This window comes from Borostomias antarcticus (assembly GCF_949987555.1).
Source record: "Borostomias antarcticus genome assembly, chromosome: 12".
Taxonomy (NCBI): domain Eukaryota; kingdom Metazoa; phylum Chordata; class Actinopteri; order Stomiiformes; family Stomiidae; genus Borostomias; species Borostomias antarcticus.
In genome coordinates, this window is record NC_140245.1 from 2391205 (window position 1) to 2413584 (window position 22380).

Genomic DNA, 22380 nt, shown 5'->3' on the forward strand with positions numbered 1-22380 from the left:
TGTGTGTGTGTGTGTGTGTGTACAGAAAGTGTCTGTGTGTATGTGTGTGTACATGCAGTATGTGTGTGTGTGTGTGTGTGTGTGTGTGTGTGTGTGTGTGTGTGTGTGAGTGTGTGAGTGAGTGTGTGTGTGTGTGTGTGTGTGTGTGTGTGTGTGTGTGTGTGTACAGAAAGTGTGTGTGTGAATGTTTGTGCTTGTGTGTGTATGTGTGGTTGTGCATGCACATATCTGTGTATGTGTGTGTACATGCAGTATGTGTGTGTGTGTGTGTGTGTGTGTGTGTGTGTGTGTGCATGTGTGTGCATGTGTGTGTCTGTGTGAGTATGTGTGAGTGTGCACATGTTTGTATGTATATTTAAGTGTGTGTGAGAGTGTGTGTGTGTCTGTGTGCACCTGTGTGGGTGTATGTCTCCAGTATGTGTGTGTGTGTGTGTGTGTGTGTGTGTGTGTGTGTGTGTATGTGTGTGTGTGTGCATGTGTGTGCATGTGTGTGTCTGTGTGAGTATGTGTGAGTGTGCACATGTTTGTATGTGAATTTAAGTGTGTGTGAGAGTGTGTGTGTGTCTGTGTGCACCTGTGTGGGTGTATGTCTCCAGTATGTGTGTGTGTGTGTGCGTGTGTTTGCGTGTGTCCAGTTCAAAGCATGTGTTGCGGTCTCTCCTGCCTCCCGCGCGGTCATCCATCTCCCTCTGACCTCCTCTGACGAAGCTTTTAAGAGCGATGCGGACAGCGGAGAACCTTCATCCAAACATGGCGGAGATGGTTCCCAGCGGGGCGTCCTCCAATGACAGAACCACAAGGGCTGCTGGTCCTGGGTCAGATCAGAGGAGAGGCTGTGTGCACCACGTAATATTGAATGAATATGGAAACTGCATCACACGCTCTGCCAAGATACAGTGCACAGGCTCATAGTCCAGACTCCATATCTCAATTATAACCTTGACTGTATGGATTATGCCTTGGGTCTCTCTCTCTCTCTCTCTCTCTCTCTCTCCCTCCCTCCCTCTCTCTCTCTCTCTCTGTCACTCTCTTCTCTTTCTTCTCTCTCTCCCTCTCTCTTCGCTCTCTATCTCAGTCACTCCTCTCTCTCTCCCTCTCTCTCTCTCTCTCTCTCTCTCTCTCTCTCTCTCTCTCTCTCTCTCATACCAAACTGATTGTAAGGACCAAGAGCAGTGAGTAATCTGTAGAATATTTGAACTGAATATCACTTGAATCCTCAGACACCCATGAAACCAAAACTACTGAGTAAGAGTGTATTTACTGTGTTTTTATACACGCTATGTAGAAATCAACTCTGGGAATATTGGGTATATTTGTGTAGTAATTCTTCAACACACTCACATAGATATTGAAAAGATAATTTTGACTCAGCACCTGTGACTGCTCCTATAAAAGATTCATAGGTGAAGATTGAAGCAAAGTGCTGAAGGACAAGCGAGAGATTGCACATTAGGGAACCATCCTAAAATGGCTGTTATCTGTGATCCATATTTAAAACTCATCCCGGTACACCTGCTTGGTCATACATAATTAACAACAGGTGTCTCGGTCCAATAAGCTGCTTCCACACTTATCCCCCCCCCCCCCCCTCTCTCTCTCTCTCTCACACACACACACACAAGTACACACACACAATCTCTATATTTCATTTAATTAGTTGGTAAATTAAGTTTACACTTAATTACACTGCTTTTCAGCATTTGAATAATAAATCATGCTCAAATTAGTGCTTTTGGTCTGAATGTTTGCACTGTTCTCTAGCCTTATCTCTCTCTCTCTCTCCCTCCTTCTCTCTCTCTCTCTCTCTCTCTCTTTCAGTTCAATTCAATGCCATTTGAATTGGTTAAATTAAATGAACACATACAACAATATAATAGGTAAATTAGTGTAAAAGCCAGAATAAAGCAATCATCGATAATACATAGTAATTACAAATAAAAGATCAGCTGAGTAGAGCAAAATAGTGTCATAAGTGGCCTCAAAAGCCCTCATAAAGGATCTTAAATAAATCACCATGAAAATGAATACTAAAGACACGTGAACATCTGTGACTCTCAGATTGTAGCAGTTACAAATTGTGCCGCTGTAGTTGTGAGCTCTTCTCCAAACACAAATATTGTTGTGGATTCTTCCTAGGATAGTTATGGCCGCTGCCAATGATCAGCTAGCTGGGATTGAACACTGACATAAAGTAGGATATTAATGTAGGAGTTATACAGTATTGAACATTGAATTAATCGGGGGCGGGGGGTTATGTCTCGATATGTTCACAATGCTTACAAGCCTCTCATCCCTTGGCACCAATGATTTCATTTTTTTCCTTTCTTTGATACAATATACAAGTGCATTTTGAGGTAGGCTATAGGACTGAGTAGCACTGGAGTTTGTTTGGGGGGCTGAATTGCGACTCCGGTTTTTATTGAATTTTTCTTTCAGTGGAGTCCAATTATTTTTTTTTGATGGGGACATTTTTAAGGGGTGGGTGAAGAGTTGTATTTCATTTTTCATCTGCGGAATAAGTTAACCTGGAGCCTTCTCTTAGGTTTGGAGTTATCCATTAGTGCTTTATATTAAATATATTTTAACACTTTCAAGAAATGGGTCTGTCAGGACAAAAACAAAGTGAAAACCCACGAACCTGAATGAGTCACCGTTCCTTCACACTTAGAGTGGGCTATTACTAGACCTCTTCATCCTGAATAGGGTAAATTGTGAATTTACAGGCTGTGTCACTTAGGCCTATCATACGCCCACTGAGAAACCGGAGCTAATTCTATCCTATCCTGACCTTTGCTGCAATGGCGTTTTATGGTTTTCTGTTTAGTGTTGGGAAATAATATCGCTTATTTAATCGCTGCAAAACGACCCATCATAATGTGTAGTTTATGAAATGGAAACATTATTGTATATCAGTCAGTCTACATGGGCCTGAGTCCTGACACACGTGCATCACCCAGATCAAAGGGGGCGAGTGTGTAGTGTCCAAATGGTCACATTAAATCATATTGCGGATTATGTGACATAAGACCAATATGCGCGTATAATCATTGCTTATTGTAGTGCTCAGTATTTCACGAGTGCAAGTGATTAAACATGTAAATAAAACGGTGAGCTATTCTCTCTCCCAACCCATCAGCCAGCATGTGTATTAGCGACTGTGTGGAGAGCCATGCGGGGTGATTATGATGTGAGATTACGGGCAGATTGCGAAACCATTATGTTTTGTAATTACAAATGAAGAGGGGGGTGGATAGCGCCCACGTGTCCGTGGGATCCGTTTCATTTAGGGAAATGTGTTTTAGCCTACGTCTTACCCAGAGCAGCTCTACCACTTATAGAAGACAACATATCAAATACAACATCCCCGAAGGAGGCCGTGCAATGCCACAATATTTATTAATTGTATGGATTCATTTCAGTGTATCGGTTTTGTCATAATGCATTCGTGAAGGCTAGAAGAAATAAAGTCTATTCCCCACTGTTTCCTAAATGACCGTGCTGTGCTCTATAGCACGGCCCGGAGCACAAACATGTCTCATCTGAACTGTATAGCTGAACTGGTGAGCTCATAGCGAATGGCAGGCAACAGACAAAAGTCATGTCTTTAAAATTGACCTTCTAACTGAAAAATAGATACATCAGTGTAGCTACGGACAAAAAAATACAATTAGTGCAGCTTCGAGATCTGTTTAGCCATGTGTAGCCTATGGTTCACACACATACTAGGAATCTGACTAGGGTAGGCATGTTGCAGACAACGGACAGGGTGCAGGACAGAACAGTGCAAAGACATGACAGTGCAAATGCAATACAAAAAACAGTGCAAATACAAAATACCTAAATCTAATTATTGTGCTGAACTACCCAGTTAAACTTGCTAATATGCATTTACTAAACCAGTAAGGAGCCTCTCGTCGCCTGGATCAAGCGCTCACCTCCAAGTAAGATTTGATAATACCCCCACCCACTGGCCAACCTTGGTTACTACAACGCCATGACCACATTTATCCATTATCCATTGTAATATTGCCGTAAGCATAGCAGCAATATTTCCTTTTCCTCACTGGATGTGTACTGTCATGCACTGGTGATCCATGGCATTCATTTACTGACAAGACAATAATTACTCATCGTCGATTATTAAAAATTGGATAATTTGGATTTTTAAATAAACTTTTATTTTGAAAGCAAAATTGAACGTTAAACAGGAAGTGGAGTCATGTTTATGTCCGGGGTTCAACGATCATTCGAGTTGTCAGCCAGTCTCTGTCCTCGTTAGTGTTATAACTGTTATGTCACGTTAAGCTTTTGAATCAGTGCCCGACATATTCAAAAATTCTGATCAATTTGCACCCGAATCGTGAGCCATGACCGCCATCATCCCCCGTATCGAGCAGCTGTCTTCCAGAGTTGTGCGGATCCTGGGCTGTAACCCAGGACCAATGACTCTCCAAGGGACCAACACATATTTAGTTGGAACGGGCAAAAGGTCTTTTGTTATTGTTACAGAAACTTTGAACTTTGTAGAGCGAGCATACCTCCATGTTTGATGCATCAATTTAAAAACACCTGTTTCAGAGGTCACATCCATTGATTTATGATGCTGCTTGAATGTGGTACAGTAGTATGCTAAAATAGTCTACATTGGATATAGCCTACCTGGCTTTATACTTTTTCTACTTTTTGTTGTTAATTGCGTCGGCCTCTGTTTTGAGATTATGGTTTTAAAACAGCACATTTGACAATAATCCTGTTGGTTTCAGACGAGTATTGATAGACACAGGAGAGTCCGCTGTCCCAGAGTACATCACATCTCTCAGGCAAGCACTGAGCCAGTTCAACACTTCTATCCAGGAGATCATTGTCACACACTGGCATCACGACCACGCGGGCGGAGTGACGGACATCTGTAGGGACGTCACCGGAGGTGAGTAGCAGCGCAATACGACACCTACCCAGAATAGTAGCTGCTGTCATTCTTAGCTGTCATTCTGTCAGTGAGCCCAACGGAAGAGTTTTGTGTTTTGCTTCTACTCCCCCCCCCCACCTCAAACAGATTCGGATTTACGAGTGAGCAAACTTCCTCGTTCTCCCGCGGTCGACGAAAGGATCGGATCGGAGAGGACGTACACGTACCTGGGAGACGGAGACGTCATAGAAACAGAGGGCGCTACGCTGAAGTGAGACGATTGTTCCCGTGGAGACGGGCTGCTTGGTGCACAGGAGACCGAGAACCGATATTTGGACCCGATATACATTTGCAGTAAAAAGGAAAATGGGAGTCAACATTTAGAATAATACAAACTGCAACACAAAACTTTGTTGACATGCCCTTTAGACTAGAGATGTAGCCTGCGCTGGTCAGATAGTGCTGTGGGCGGGACTTCACATGAGGTGAATACAGAGAGGCAGTAGCAACAGAGCCAAAGTAGTGCTTTCTAAAATTCATTAATTTTATCGGCAATTGGCTAATTTTTTTTCTTTTTTTTAACGATAATTGTAAAAAATGCTGAATATTGACCGATAATATTGCCCAGGCTGATAATCAGTCTGTCCCTAGTGCATATGCCCAAGACACCATGGTGGCAACCTATAGAATCCCTGATTTCTCGTGTGTGTGTGTGTGTGTGTGTGTGTGTGTGTGTGTGTGCGTGCGTGCGTGCGTGTGCGTGCGCACGCTACAGGGTGCTGTTCACCCCAGGACACACAGACGACCACATGGCTCTCCTTCTGGAGGAGGAGAAGGCCATCTTCTCAGGGGACTGCATTCTGGGCGAGGGAACGGCCGTGTTCGAGGACCTGTACCACTACATGAGATCTCTACACACCCTGCTGGCCTCCCGCGCAGACCTGATATACCCAGGTCTGATATCTGTGTAACTGGGAAACCACTTAAATGTACAGTCCGTAAGATTTTTTATTATTTTTGATTTAACCTTTATTTAGACAGGTACTGTACATCTCATTGAGACACAGGGTCTCATTCCCAAAAGAGACCTGGTCAGACAGGCAATTCAATAAAAAGACAAAAATAGGACACAAAACATGAAAATCGTCACCTTAAAATAATGGTCATTTTTTGAGGAAAACATTTTTTTTGCGTGAGTCATCTCTTCGTGATGCTGGCCACCTCTGGTCACATTGCCTCCATCCTCAATTGAAAAGATCACACTGTTCCTACCCCAGTAGTATAATGGCCTATGTCAACATATGCTTACTGTATGTGTTGACGTAGGGCATTTTATTTATTTATTTTTAAATATTTTTTTGATAAACTTGAAATTATGACTTCGGCCATTATTTTAAGAAGGTGACGAAATGATAAATGCAAAAGGGCCCAAGTAAACACAGATTATACGAAGTACAAGAGCAAACCCCCACAGACACTCTCCACTTTCCCTCAAGCAGTTTAAAACCCCCCCTAGGGGTTTCCAGTTGGACAGCTGTTCCTGCATTTTCTGTTGTTATACTCTATGGTCATTACAATTAATGATATAGTATAATATCCCAAAATACGTAAGCACCTGCAAAACATCTGGTCAACTGTCGAATCTGACACAAAAACAGACCATGGGGGTTGTACACACAGACATACACCAGTGTTTGCCATGTCTCTCCTATGATGTTATTAGCCTCTCTTACTCTGAAAATGTAATTTAATGTTATTTATTGTTTTATAAATGTTCTTAGCCGGTAGACAAACATACTCCAGGAGCTTGCTCGATCGCCTTGTTGAGAGGGGTCAGGGAAGAACTGTTTACAGCTCACTTATCTGGCCCACGGGTGATACTGTTTTTTTTGCTTCTCTCTGGAATATGTAGAGAGTGGGTCGTATGCCCACCTCCCTTGTTCTCTGTAAAGCGCATTGTGTTGCCTCTGGGTATGAAATGTGCTATACAAATAAAGCTTTGATTGATTGATTGATTGATTGTATTGTGAATGGTGTGTTGCAGGGCATGGCCCCGTAGTCCAAAACGCTGGCTACAAGATCAGGGAGTACATCACTCACAGGAACCAGAGGGAACAGCAGATCCTGGGGGTTCTCCAGGCCGCCGGAACCCAGACGTTCTCCTCCATGGAGCTGGTGAAGGTCGTCTACAAGGTGGGAGCCGAGCAACCATCCTTCTTGCCCATGCACGACCTTGATTACCTCTGCCCCAGCGAAAGCGCAGGGTGAGAGGTACTGTTTTCGGCGGCGTGTTTATTTATTGGTTGGTTTATTTATTTATTTGTTAGTAGGATTACACATAAACTACCAGACTGATTTTCCTGAAACTCGGGGGGAGGGATGAGGTATGGGCCAACCTAGAACCCATTAAATGAAGGAGCAGATCCGACTCGAGGGGGGCGCCACAGAACCACCCCAACACGGACGCCCATTCACCTCCATTCATTTTTTGGACTTGCACTGTCAGTGGGGGGGATTGAAATGCCCATATCTCAACATGGGAAGGTCGTAGAGCAATGGGGTGGCATGGACTGGCATAAAGCTCTCGACCTAACCAATAGCAATACCAGACCTGTCCTGCTCGCACGCACGCACGCACGCACGCAGAACCACGAAATGCATCGTGGGCGGAGGCCTGTGTGTGCTCTCCAAGCACCATCTCGAGTTAGACTGTATTTAGTAGCGTGGAGATGTTGAACAAAGTGCGACCAAGCTCCGACAACAATTACATCTGTGTTTCGTTTTTCTGCTCGTCGTAGTTCATTACCCTTTTCTTGACTCGAATGGAAAATCTAAAAGACATTTTCTCTTTTTCTCTCGGTAGGAAACCCCAGAGCATCTGCACAGAGCAGCGGAGGTGAACCTGGTCCATCACCTAAACAAACTGGAGAAGGAGGGGAAGATCGCTGTCGGTATGTCTCAAGCTGAAAGTCACAGTCGCGTTCGCTGTGCCATGACTTATATTCATTAAGTTAAATATTATTATATGAATTACTTAGTTATATATCCATCAATTCTATTCATAAGTCATGTCATATTCTATTGACGACATACCAATTTGCAAACACCAAAACACATCATCATAATGTGTTTTTTTAATCGTTTTTATCTCTGCGCAGATGAATCTTCTCACGTCAACAAATGGAAGAGTAACTTGTGATCGTCACTCCGAATCAACGACTCTGGCCGGACCAACTGACCTCCTCTTCTCCTAACAACCAACACAGGACATTGATTTGGAGATCACAGTATAAACCGTTGTTCTGGATTTGACCAGAGGGGGAGATTGTTTTCAAAGAGAAGTGTATTTGTAAGAAGTTATTATAGTTGCTTGTGTTGCACGCCTGCAAAAAATCAAGGTAAAGGTGACAATGGGAGCGATGACCCTTGACCTTGGCTTTAAGTATTTTGACATCCCAATGCAAATACAGTGTGTGACAGTGGATAGCTGAACTCATGGAGATAAGACAAAATACATATCCCTGGTCCTGTTCGGGGTGTATTAATGAACTGAGAAATTGAAAACGTACACTTTTTTTTACTAAAAAGTTATTTGTTTGATGAATAAATCTATTCTTATGGATGAAGGCAATCCGCCTGATGTTGCAGACAGTTCAGTTTCAGTGTTTGTGAACAGTAGCCAGTAGGTGTAGCCAGTAGGTGGCAGCATCGATCAGGGATACTAATCTATGTAAACTGGAACTTGTGTTCACATTTAGGGCATGTTCATGATTTTTTCCCCCCTTTTGTTTTTCCAATAATCAGAGCATCCCAGGACAGTTCTAAAGATAAGGTGTCAAATCTGTAGACGACTCCATCAATAATCTTCAATCTTTAAGTGATAGAAGCCCAGTGCAGACTGTGGCCGATGTAAACCTGCTCTCTATCTTGTGACCTCCCCATGACTCCCTCCAGACATTTCTCACAGTATACCTTTCACAATGGGCGTAGGAAGGTTATGTGTGATTGTGTAGCATGTGATGAAACGTTTCTATCACATCATGGAATAAATTCTAAGACATTGTGTGTCGTTTAATGATTGACAAAATTGTATACGCTCAATACTGGATTTATTCACAGTTCAGTCAAGGTAACTCAGTCTTTCAGACGAAAATGGGAATCTTCATTTAAAAAAAACGACGTTAAAAGATTAAAATAGATATCCAACGTTCACCACTTTAAAGGTGATATTTGTGTTTTGTATGGTGGTCTACAACACCTTTCTCTTGAGTAGCTGACAGCCATATGCATTGCCATTACAATTAGGCGACTATGACAAACTTTCTATTTTGCCTAGCCCCGTATTGCAGTGTCATCACTCTGGCCGTGTGTGTGTGCGTGCGTGTCTGTGCGCGTGTGAGTGTGTGTATGTGTGTGTGTGAGAGAGAGAGAGAGAGAGAGAGAGAGAGAGAGAGGGAGAGAGAGCGGTAGAGAGAGAGAGAGAGAGAGAGGGGGAGAGAGAGAGAGAGAGAGAGAGAGAGAGGGAGGGAGAGAGAGAGCGGTAGAGAGAGAGAGCGGTAGAGAGAGAGAGAGGACTGGAGCCCTACGCGTGTGGGGGAGGTCTGGAGATAAACAAGCAGCAGTCATCACAGGAATATGGCGGCGGCCGCGGCGCTGATGACTGCTGATTCCCGACCCTGCTTCTGACACAGCACATCGCATTACCAGACCCACAAGTTATGGTAAGTTTTCACACATCGACCGGCGGTTGTCCACGGTACATTTTTTGTAGAAGTAGCCAAGCTCTATTTTTGAGCAGTTAGTTGAGACACGCAGGATAAATAATGTCAGCTTGATGATTGGGAAGCGGTGTTAGAGCTTTTTATCCGAGGCAAGCCATTTCTCTAGATGGTTCTGCAGAACTGCTTGTTTTTAAGCGGCACAGGCGGTTACATGAAATAAATCTATACGTTGTTTTACGAGATGGTATTAACCTCAAATTGTTTAGGAATATTTTAAAACGGCTCTACCAATGGCAATATTAACCACATTGACTGGGGTTTTGTGGAGAAAAGTTGGACATTTTTATTATGAGTTAAGAGCCAGGTTTATAATATAACCGCTGTCATTGTAAACATTATTCCAGTAGTTGAATGTTTCACGTCAGTGAACTGAAAGCAAAAGAACAGTCGTGGTGAGCAACGTCATGTGGTTTACGACTGCTGGTTCTACGTTGTCTTTCTCGTTCTGTATCTGTGTTGTTGTCGTCGTTGTTGTTGTTGTTGTTATGGAGAATGTTTGTTGAAATAGCCCGTTCTAGTTTAAGACGGCCGTGGTGAGCAGAAACGTGCAACAACTGTAATTGTGACATTTAGAGAAACACATGATATAATGTTGACTTCCTCGATAAACTGTTCGTCAACCTTTGGCAGTGACGTCACGAGGTGGAGGAGAACGTGACAGTAGTGCTACACTCATATGGTCGATGAGTCTCACTCTATCAAGTTTTACATTTGCATCGCCCTTAGCTTACACCGACTTCAGTTTTACATTGATGTTCAACAGTTCATTTAACTTCAGTTCAATTTGTTTGTCTTTAAATGCTGTCTAGAATACGTTTAAATGTATCCAGGTCATATTGCATAGAGCCAGTGGATCAAATGTTGTATCTCATCAGACTTTAATTAAGGACCTGCAAGTAAGAATCTGTTTTAGCCTTTTAACAGACAGTATTTGTTCTAGTTTGCATCCCATAGTGAACACACACACGCACACACACACACACACACACACACACACACACACACACACACACACACACACACACACACACACACACACACACACACACACACAGAGTAGCTCTTCAGTTGTTATTGAATGTGAACTGTATATGATCTATGTGTGAACGTAAAAAGTGTGATATACCTAGATATTATAAATCAAGAAAAAGTAGCCTACATTGCACACATGTAGGGCTAGTTCCCTAACTCTGTTATGTTTTCGATACTGTGCTCTCTGCTGAGACATGCTTGCTTTATGACTCTTGCACTTGCACCATTGCATTTGTTTGTACTATAACTAGGACAGGTGTCTCTGGTTGCCCTGTAATGGCTGCCGTCTCTCCTGTCATATGTCTTTTCTGTCTATATGTGTTTGTTGTTGTTTTTTTTTAAAACTCTGTGCTCTCAGTTCCAATGTGGTCTTCCACAAATGGCAATAAACTTACTACTACTAACGGATGTGGATTAAACTCTTAGAAACTCATTAGAGTTAGAGGTTCTTCATTACCCTGTGTTTTGTTTGTGTTTCTGGTCTAAGCTAGTTATCTAGCTTCTTGGAATGCACTGTGCAGTGAGTGGTTTGTCCCATGTAGGCCACCGTACAGTCGACTGGCTTCAGTACAGTTACAGTGTTTCACACTGCAGGACTGTACTTAAAAACTAAGAACCTGGGATCTTAACATGAGTTTGGCAGTTTGCCCAAAGCCATGATCCTGACTGGCTTGAATCCAGCCAATCAGGTGAGAGCTGGGATAACGCTGCGACCAATGAGTGCGCAGGAGAGAGAGAGAGAGCCCGGGACTTGACAGGGCAGTTTTCTGCAGCAGGTTTCTGCAGGCTTATCCTCAACTTGCAAATCCATGTTTAAAAGGGGGAGGGGCCATCCGGGTAGAAGTGTGACATCAGCAGTTCACACTAGCCCTATATTGACATTGATATGCTCTGTTTGAATGTAATAAGCATTAGGCTTATTTTATGATGCACTGCAGAAGCTAATTGAAATGCCCTAGTACAAGACACACACACACACACACACACACTGTGATGTCAGCTCCAGCGTTGGAATTTCTGGGGTTTTGTCCTTGGGTGTTTTTCAGCCCATTGGAAAACAAAGATGTTGTGTACATTGCTTCTTGCACGACCGGATTATGAAAGGCCAGGTACTTCGCTGTGATTAATTTCTCAGAGGCCCTTGAATTTTCCACGTTGCTAATGGAAACCTCTGCCGTGTCCTCTCCTTTTTCTCTGCGCGCGCGTCAGGGAGCACCCAGTACACCCATTGCACCCTGTGCACTAATTCTCTGTGCCTTTCGCTTGAGGTCGTAACGACCGAATCTCCCCCCCCCGACCTAATCCTTCCTTTTTCAGCGTGCTCAGTGTCACAGACGCATAGATGTTCAGTTGGCGGGTTCCTGTTTCGTGTGTCAAAGTGTTTTGGGCGTCCGTGATGTGTGCCCACAGCTGAACTGAACTGTCCTGCGTTGCTCGGTCGGTTAGAGAGTGGCGCTTGCGTCAATAGAGTTGTGGGTTTGTTTCCTGCCGGGACGATGCAGGCGTATACGCTTCTGATAAGTGTCTGCTAAATAGCTTAGGCCATGCATACTTTAGGCAATACATACTGTACATCTGTAGATAGAAGTGCAGTGATGGGGGGGATGTTGTTCTCAATGCTTCTTCTTACAGGATAGGACAAACCAGATGACCTCGAATCTCTCTTCTGAATGCATCGTCTGTTTTCTGAATGCATGTCTAACAAGGGCAGTCTACAGAAGTTTCCACGCTGCAGAGAGGGAGGCGTTTGTTTACTGGTGGAGAGTTTCTACATTTCCTTGATGAGAGACACACACACACACACACACACACGTACAACTGACAACATTCTGATCCTGGTCTGCAGAAACCTTTCCCTCAGATTAGCCTCTTTAGCTACGGCCAACGGTCGACTTAACTGGGCAGCTCGTCAGCTGACCATCCGTTCGTCCAGTCAGACAGTCAGCTGACCATCCGTTCGTCCAGTCAGCCAGCCAGCCAGCTGGGAAACCAACCAATTAATCAACCAACCAGCTAATTGGCCACCCACATCAGCCAACAATCCTCCTCAATCAATCAACCAATCAATCAATCAATTAATCAATCAGTCAGTCAAACTTTATTTATATGGCATATTTCATATGCAGAGGCAACACAATGTGCTTCTTGGACAGAAAGGAGGGGGGGAGGGGGTCCGCTTGCCCTGCCACCCACCCCCCCCCCCCCTGGCGTGACAGTATTCATGATATTCCACGGATTTGAGTGCCATATCGCTTTACTATAAGACACATGACACATTAAATATTAACTATGGACTATTATAGCAAGGAGAACAGAAAGCTACAGTGCTAATACACTAGCCTACTGTATGGAGCAGCAAACCTCCTCCAAGCAAATACTATACTAGCTACGAGCCACGGTCATGCCATGGTTTCTTTTGTTTTTGTCATTAAAGCTGCAGTTGTTTGTATGAGACCTGAGCAAATGAATGTGCCTGCTGAATATTGTACTCTACTCCGTAGGATATTCTATTGGCAACTCTATTCTTTTGCATGCCATTCTATTAGTTTCGGGGCCACGCATAGCCTACACAGATGGTTAATTTGGAGTTGACAGCTGTATCTAATTTTTATTTATTCAGTCTAATGACTATTTTACATGTAGTCACAGAAGTAGTGCGTACTCCTTTTTCTGTGCTCAGTTGTAGTTAGCGGGCCGCACTGCGAGCGCAGAGGGAGTGACCGCGGCCGAGCAGAATGAAACAGTGGACCAGGAGCCAAGTCCAGCGGTTGCATAACAAGTGCTAATTTGGTTTGAGCGGCGGCCATAATTCTGCAGCTCTATGACAGCTCTCTGCTGGTGCTAAACCAAACAGCTCTGTGTTCTGCCCGGTGGGAACGCACTTTCTGGCTCTTAATGTTTTGCTTGCGGGCTCAGTTTAAAAAAAACAACAACAACTTTTGCCTTGCCTTATAGGATTTTTAGTTAAGGGGTTTAATGCCACACGTGTGTCCCCCGGCTGCACCCCCCTCCACACACACACACTCACGCACTCTTGCAATGGTCACTGCATCATGTCGACCAATCAGCACGTGGGATTTGCATTTCTCTTCATCATTGGTCACGGTGGTGAAAGCCAGCCAGCCCAAGGGCATCTGGAGAGTGCCATCTGATTACAACACCGGCAGTGGTCGCGGGGCTGTTGATTGGCCGCGTACATCAGTGAGTCAGTGTGATGTCGTCCCTTCGGGAGATGTGACGCTGTAACACACAACAGCGTGACCGCAGATCTGCTCTTAGTATCACTGACATCTTTGGGGCAAGAACGGCTCTTCCAAAAGCCTCAGAGTGACAGTGTCACAAGGCGAAGGTGGTCTATTGAATGTTCTTAATATGGAGTTAGTAGAAATGTGATTGGCTTGTTGTGTGTGCCAGGATCTCAGCTGTTGTTGCATACAGATCTCTACGCCGCAAGTTCACTGTTATCATCGGGTTGCTTAGTAACACGAATTAATCATAGTCTGGAAGTAGGTCTTTCTGTTACTGTGTGTGTGTGTGTGTGTGTGTGTGTGTGTGTGTGTGTGTGCGCACCGTGAGCTCTTTATAGGGAGCATACGTGTGTGTGTGTGTGTGTGCGCACCGTGAGCTCTTTATAGGGAGCATACGTGTGTGTGTGTGTGTGTGTGTGTGTGTGTGTGCACCATGAGCTCTTTATAGGGAGTGTGTGTGTGTGTGTGTGCACCATGAGCTCTTTATAGGGAGCATACGTGTGTGTGTGTGTGTGTGTGTGTGTTTGTGTGTGTGAGAGTGCATGCAGGCAGGTGTGCGTGGAAGAGAGCATTAGTGTGTCCACATTACGATACGGATGCCTTCCTTAGAGAGTGTGTGTGTGTGTGTGTGTGTGTGTCACACGCATGTGTACAAGGACCGATGACAAGCAAGGCAAGACTATAATTGCTTGTTCTTTTTACTGTGAAGCGATTTATCTGAATAGACATAACTAGATCCTGTGAAGACATGTAGAGCAACGCAGACCCAGGATCAGCTGGACTTTGTACCACCTGATTTACCCATATCGGCGAATGAAAACGAAAACCAATGGAGTTAAACGAGAAATGATGTGTCAGCACTCGACCAAAGATCAGTTTGTGTGTGTGTGCGCGTGTGTGTGCGCGCGTGTGTGCGTGTGTGTGAGAGAGAGAGAGAGAGAGAGAGAGAGAGAGCGTGCCTGGGCATATTCCTAAGCTCCAACTGAGAGTGATTGATCTCCAGAGTGCTATGTTCTTGTTCTATGCATGTCTGCCTCTCTCGTACAGTTGGAGGAGAAGGCCACCTATGGGAACCTTGGATGTTCTCCTCCAATGTTCTTTGAGAGGGAGAACATGTAAGAGAACTGAGGCCTCGGAGAATCGACCACCCCTAACCCTAACTCCCAAGCTCAGACACTCCCAAGCAGATGGTTCAGACAGCAAAATGGTGGCCGGTCCATCTCTCCCTCTCAAAGACGGGATGAAAGCTGCCCATTCAGCTTTTCTGCTCACCATATTCACCATGACATTTATAGATGCATGGATAATAGGGATGCGATATATCGTCCGATATATCGTCCGATATTCGCCCTGTTGGCTGCCTTCAGCGGGCGTATTTCTGTATCTTCCTGAGATACTTCATTATCAGGGCAGGCGTGTCATTTTTGCACAGTATTTTATTTGATTTCGGATCTTTATCTTCTATTGTGTTTAAACTTCCATCTTATTTTCCTGCATTTTGTTTATTTTGTATGTACATTCTCTGTTGTAAAGCACTTTGAGCTGCATTTAGGTGCTATAGAAATAGTTTTTTATTATTATTATTATTATTGGCTTATCAGAAACGTTCACCGATGACAGTGACCGATATTTATCTGTTGTGTCGCGTTAAAGCTTGTTTCAGAAATTTCTATGATTACATTTACGCTTATTCAAAGATAAGTGTGATGAAGAGCTGAAAGTGTCTCCTGACTGTAAAACATTTCAGTTATTGTTTAATAATGAAGACGTCTTTGTTTCCCCGGCGCAAAGTGGGGGAATAAATACAAAACATCGAGAAACAAAAAGAAAATAAACAAAGAAACATCGGTATTAGCTATTGGCCAAGTTGTTGTTTTCAACATCGCAATTGGCCGGAAATCTCACAATCGGTGCATCCCTATTGAAAGCTCACTGACATAAGGTCTGAGGTATCTCCTTCCTGGACCCCTGGGGTGGACGCTCGGCCCATGTGACTCTGTTGAGCCAGCTTAGCTCGATTTCTTGGGAAGAACTCTAGAAGCCAGACTGTCTCCCAAATGCCTGCCTCTCTCCTTAAAGATGTGTTCAGCTCCGCGGGTCCGAGTAGCGTAGCTGCTCCGTTGTGAATACATCCCTCAGCGGTCTGTGTGTCTGATTACTTTAAACATGCTTGTATTCAGCCACTATACAAAAAAAGCCAAGCCTTGACCCACTGCTTCCCAGACCTATGTCCAAGCCTTCTTTCATTTCCAAAGTCTTGTAAAAAGTAGTATGTAAGCGACTCCTACATGTCCTGGACAACAAGAAAAAGACATCTTGGAAGAGTCTGGTTTTCGTCAGAGGCACAGGACTGAAACTGCTTTTCTCAGGGTTTCTAATGATACAGTATCTTAATGTGTTCTGTTGTTGCTTGACCCAAGTGCAGCATTTCACATGATTGACTAAGACTGTGCATAAAACCGATACACCAATACATCGTGATATTTATTCCGTGATAGTGTATCGACTTTCCATGGTATAGTATCGATACAGTAATTTTTTTTAAATATTTTTTTTACGCAAGGAAAATATGCAGAGCAAGACAGGGAATAGATATAGAAATGGAAATTTAGGATATAATTCAGTCATAGATACATTATTCATGTTTTAAACAGATTTAAAATGTCCTTACATTCCCTCTGCCCTCACGATCACCTCCAGGGAGCGGGGGATGGAGCTGTATTTTCAGCTGGGTTTGAAAATGTTCTGTAAGTGATGTAGAGTATCGCAATATGTCATGCATCGTATTGTGATGCGTATCGTGAGGTCCTTACCAATACCCAGCCCTACGACTGACCCCTCTATCGTCCTTATTAGGCTTCAGAAACGGGTTTGTATAACCGGGACTGCCCTTAGTCTGTCCACTGTCAGATCCTGGAGAAGCTTGGTGAGCTCCCTACCTTACAAGACCGCCTAACGGCTATCAAGAACTGGATGTCATAACTTCCTCCCGCCTGACCCTGACAAAACAGAAGTCCTGATTGTGAGAGGCTATGAGAGCGTTTCTGATCAAAAACAGCAGCACGTCTGTCCTTGGACAGCAAATGTTGAGCTTAAAAAAAACAAACTAGGAGTCTTCTTTGACCAACATATTCACTTTTTAGAAAGAAACTGGTCCAATCCTATTTCTTTCAACTAAAAAATATCGCCTAAATCTTTAACATTCTTTCAAGATCTGGAAAAACCAGATTCATGTTGATCCATCGTGGTTACTGTAGCTCATTGTTCACCAGCCTGAGTTGCTCTTCTGTCTCGGATGCAGTTGGTCCAGAGTACGTCCACTAGACGTCCAGAGTACGGCCGCTAGACGTTCAGAGTACGTCCACTAGACGTCCAGAATACGTCCGCAGTACGGCCGCTAGACATCCAGAGTACGTCCGCTAGACGTCCAGAGTACGTCCGCTAGACGTCCAGAGTATGTCCGCTAGACGTCCAGAGTATGTCCGCTAGACGTCCAGAGTATGTCCGCTAGACGTCCAGAGTGCGGCCGACGTCTAACCAACACACAGCGTACAGTAGGTCACTCATCACACCGCCGTCTCTACGTTGGTTCCCCATTAACTGCAGAATTGATTTTGAAATTCTATTAATCACCTATAAAGCAGTACGCGGGCTGGCCCCACTTCATATCTCTGGATGACTGTGTCCTCTGGTCATATTGAGATGACTGGGATGGGTCAGGTGACCAAGGCTTTCTGACCGTCTCAAAACCAGGGCTTAAGAGCTGCTAAAACCACACCTGTTTTGTAAGCACTGTGTTTTGTAACGTGTAAGGTTTTTATATTGTTATTCTCTGCTTTTCTGTTTCGAATGTTCTGTTTTATTCTATGTTCTTTCATGTTGTCATTTGCACAGCACCTAGTAACTCCGGTTTGGAAAAGACACTTTACAACTAACGATAACTTACTACCCTTCTTACAAGTGGGCCACATGACTAATTCAGATCAATTGAGCCGACGGGGTCTTGAGTGGGTGGGGGAGCTGCCATCCCATTGGCTAAGCAGTGGAGACGAACAGGGATGAACTCTTAACCTCAGATTAACTACAGTGGGTTTGCTGATAAAGAAGCAGCATTTCGCCGCTGTTCTGTTCCGTCCTGTCCTGTTCTATTGTGTTCCTAATCTTATTGCATCCCGTTTCTGTGTTTGAAAACCACTCCACTCCAAAGTCCACTGCTCTGCTCTCCGCCTGCGTTAGTTCAACATTCAGACTGAGGCAGACGTGCTGGTCATCTGTCTGTCTTTCTGTCCCTTCTCCCCGTTCTCTCTCTCTCTCTCTCTCTCTGTCTCCCTCTCTCTCTGTTTCTGTCTCTCTCTGTCTCTCTCTCTGTCTCCCTCTCTCTCTCTGTTTCTCTCTCTGTTTCTCTCTCTCTCTCTCTCTCTCTCTCTCTCTCTCTCTCTCTGTCTCCCTCTCTCTCTGTTTCTGTCTCTCTCTGTCTCTCTCTCTGTCTCCCTCTCTCTCTCTGTCTCTCTCTCTGTTTCTCTCTCTCTCTCTCTCTCTCCCTCTCTCTGTCTCCCTCTCTCTCTCTGTTTCTCTCTCTGTTTCTCTCTCTTTCTGTCTCCCTCTCTCTCTCTGTCTCTCTCTCTCTCTGTTTCTCTCTGTCTCCCTCTCTCTCTCTGTCTCTCTCTCCGTTTCTCTCTGTCTCCCTCTGTCTCTCTCTCTTTTGCTCTCTCCCTCTCTCTCTCTCTGTCTCCCCCCCCCTCTCTCTCTCTATCTCTCTCTCTCTCCCCCTCTGTTTCTCCACCTCCCCCGTCCTCTGTAGTTGAGATTAGGTTACATCAGGAGGTGAGCACTGCTGCATCACATGATGGTCTTGACTGGGGGGATTTGACGTGTGTGTGCGTGTGTGCGTGCGTGCGTGCGTGTGTGCGTGTGTTGCCAAACCCACCAGGCTGATCGGCTCCTCTTGTCCAGCATTGTGTTTATGGAAGGTTCTACAAGCTTCTCTCCGAAATCTGGAGAAGCTCATTTCAGCAGGCCGAGCTCATTTGGCCACACAAATTGTTGTGCTTGGAATAGTGTGAACTGTACTATACACTCAACACTGCGTCTGGGAACGTTCAGTGTGCTCCTCTGACTCCTCTTAGCATTCCTGAAATAAACACAGGGCTTAAGATTCAGCCAATCGTGGCCCTGTCCCAGTCCTACACCTTAAGCCCCCCTACGTGATGCAATCCAGCATCATACTGTTGTGTGTCACTGTGTGAAGGCCGCACAGGACTCGGTACATCAGCTGTCTCACACACACACACACACACACACACACACACACACACACACACACCGCCTCCCCTCGGTCTCTCTGGGGGCAAGAGCAGGTGCATCCTCGAGCGTCCTTCGGTCTGAGAGCCGGACACTCTGCGTTCTGTCCAGCTCAGCGAGAATCGCCTGTCGTCCAGCCGGAAACAGACCTCCCTTTCTTCATCTCCCCCTCCTCCTCCTCCTCCTCCTCCCCCTCCTCACACACAAGCAGGAGTGGCCCCAACAGATGTTTAGACTTGGCCTCCCACCAACAAAGTCACTTCTCCTTTTACTAATTATTTGTCAGACTGAATTTGAAGCGGTTGCCCATTTGGACGTGTGGAGATGTGTTTGTAGAACTGGGCTGAGGTTCCAATTTAGACAATTTAAGATGTTGACAGACCGTGTGTACGCATGCACACACACACACACACACACACACACACACGTCTTCAAGTGTGTTTATCCACCAATAAAAGGCAACCGAGAAACTAGCCTGACAAATTACTCGTTACAATTCGTGTATGTGTGTGCGTGTGTGTGTGTGTGTGTTTGTGTTACAACCGACTCATATTTCTGGTTTTGTAGTTCAGAGTGAGCGGATGAAAGTTGGCCGTAGATGCCTCAGAACTTCATAAAAGCTGGTTCACATCTGTCCCCCTGTCGTCCTCGAGGCCTCTCTGATCTGATCAAACAGATCCTACTACCTGCACCCTTCCCGAGAAAGAAGATGCACTTGTGAGTTCTGCCAAGTGGTGCGCTGACTACCTACGTTAAATGCAATTATTGTTGGTCGCTTTGGATAAAAGCGTCTGCTAAATGACTAATGTAACCTACTGTAAAACTGTGCGATGGGCCACCTGCTTTAACCAATCGGATATATTTGAGTTATCCAATAGGTCGGTTTATATCGGTGATTACCTCAGGAAAGGGGGGGGGGGGGGAGTGATGCATTTTTAGACAGGGCCTGAAACCTATCTACTTATGGTTATGGTTAGCACCTTGCATGGCATCTACCGCCATTGGTGTGTGAGTGTGTGTGAATGGGTGAATGAGAGGCCATTGTAAAGCACTTTGAGTGCCGCTAAGGTGGGAAAGCGCTATATAAGTGCAGTCCGTTTACCGTTTTGCAGATGTGCGTGTCCACAGCTCATGTACTGCTCAGCTACTACAGGGGGAAGCTACGATGGGCACTGGAGAGTTTTTCACAAGGTCTGTGGTTCCATGGAGCGACTGTACACCAAAATTTGGACATTCTTGCATAACGAGCTGCAAAGTGAAAGTGACAGGAGGTGTGTGTGTGTGTGTGTGGAGGTGGCGTGGGGGGGTTTGGAGACTTCTGCAGGTTGATTGGTCAGTGAAACCAAAGACCAGCTACTGCCTCCCTACTCGCTGTGTGAAGCTGTATAGCGTAACTTGCCACCCTAACTCACTGACCCCATTCTCACACACACACACACACACACACACATATTTTCCCATTCAATTCTACAAACAACTTTGTCACACGGTGTAGGTGGCGAAACACACGCGCACGCACAAAATGGCTGAATCATCCACCGATGAAACTTCTCTGCGCTCTTAACCCATCTCGACGTCCTTCCCCCAAGGGCTGCTGGGAGCAGACGGTAGGCAGCGTGCGGGGGGACGCGCCCGGGGACCAACCAAGCGCTCCTGTCCGTCTTCGTCAGGGACGGACAGCGATGTGTTCTTCTGCGTGTTTTTCATATAGGGTTCTTTACGGGGGAACCCTTGCGAACACAGGGAGAACATGCAAAGGCCCGGAGACCCTCTTGCTGTGAGGCGACAGTACTAGGTACTGCGCCACCGTGCCGCACGCGAGCGATTATGGGGTTCAGCGTCTTGCTCAAGGCACACTCCGGAAGCTGGGATCGAACCGGGGACCTCAGCCAGCCGCTCTACCTCCTGAGCTACTAGGGATTTCACCTGTTAGGTTCCCTGGAAACCTGGCTGTGTGGTGAACAGAAGCTAACGTTAACGCTAACCCCATTACCAGGGTAGTAATGTAGTGGGGCGGCTGTAGCTCAGGAGGTAGAGCAGGTCGTCCAGTGATCGTAGGGTCAGCGGTTCGAATCCCGTCTCCTCGTGACAACAGGGTGGGTCGGCTGTAGCTCAGTTGGTAGAGCGGGTCGTTCAATGATCGAAGGGTCAGTGGTTCGAATCCCAGCTCTGACTGTCCACATGTCGAAGTGTCCTTGAGCAAGACACCTAACCCCAAATTGCTCACCAATGAGCAGGTTAGCACCTTGCATGGCAGCTACCGCCATTGGTGTATGAATGTGTGTGTCAATGGGTGAATGAGAGGCCATTGTAAAGCGCTTTGGAGTGCCGCTAAGGTGGAAAAGCGCTATATAAGTGCAGTCCATTTACCATTTACCATTTACAACATGTCCTTGGGCAAAGACACCGAACCCCAATGAGCAGGCTGGCAACTTGCATGGCAGCTGCTTCCATTGCTGTGTGAATGTATGGGTGAATGAGAGGCCTTCATTGTAAAGTGCTCTGGATAAAAGCGCTATATAAGTGCAGTCCATTTACCATTTAGGTCAGTCTGGCGAAAGACACAGAATACTTGGAATTCAGGCGCCACTGGAAGTTCCAAAATTCACCCAAAGGAAAAATTATATTTTGATCATTTTAACATGAGAAAAAATAATTAGGGCTGTCTTCAACCGAAGAAAACCTTTCGACCCCTACAATATTTTTTCCAACCAAAGGTTGGAAAAAAAACAACAACAGGCTTAAAAAAGATTAAAACCACAATATATATTTCAACTGTAAGAATAATACTAGCCTACAGATTTTTGTTTGACTGACTAAGTTAATCTGGGCTTCGTCGTGTCGGCTGTTAAATAAATGGCGCCTTCTGCAATAAAAACGGTGTTTTAATACAAACCATATAATTTAGGAAACACTTGCAGTCTACTTTATTAGTGTTATGTATATATTTCCTTTGTAAACAAATAAGCTTTGCGATTGCTCGACCTAGACCAGCTGACCTAGACCAGCTGCTATCTCAGGATCGGCATGTTTGTAAAGGACGCAACACGGGAATGTGGTGGCATTTGGCTCATGTCTGAATGGAAAAATCACACCCCCCCGGGTAGCA

General features: G+C 45.0%; 2 protein-coding genes across 4 annotated transcripts in view; both read left to right on the forward strand.

Annotated features, from left to right (window-relative positions):
- Window positions 1-4258: 4258 nt before the first annotated feature.
- lactb2 (lactamase, beta 2) lies at window positions 4259-8972 on the forward strand. The gene is made up of 7 exons (XM_084447480.1): window positions 4259-4489; window positions 4764-4927; window positions 5057-5180; window positions 5685-5863; window positions 6954-7102; window positions 7773-7860; window positions 8068-8972. Exons 1-7 carry the CDS (start codon window positions 4368-4370, stop codon window positions 8106-8108), a joined length of 867 nt encoding a protein of 288 aa, XP_084303606.1. The 5' UTR covers window positions 4259-4367; the 3' UTR covers window positions 8109-8972.
- Window positions 8973-9535: 563 nt separating this feature from the next.
- LOC311316167 (nuclear receptor coactivator 2-like) overlaps window positions 9536-22380 on the forward strand; it is a 52851-nt gene continuing 40006 nt past the window's right edge. For all 3 annotated transcript variants that reach the window (XM_084446965.1, XM_084446967.1, XM_084446966.1), the window contains exon 1: window positions 9536-9630. The gene's annotated coding sequence lies outside the window, so the exon portion shown is untranslated. The remainder of the gene's footprint in view (window positions 9631-22380) is intronic.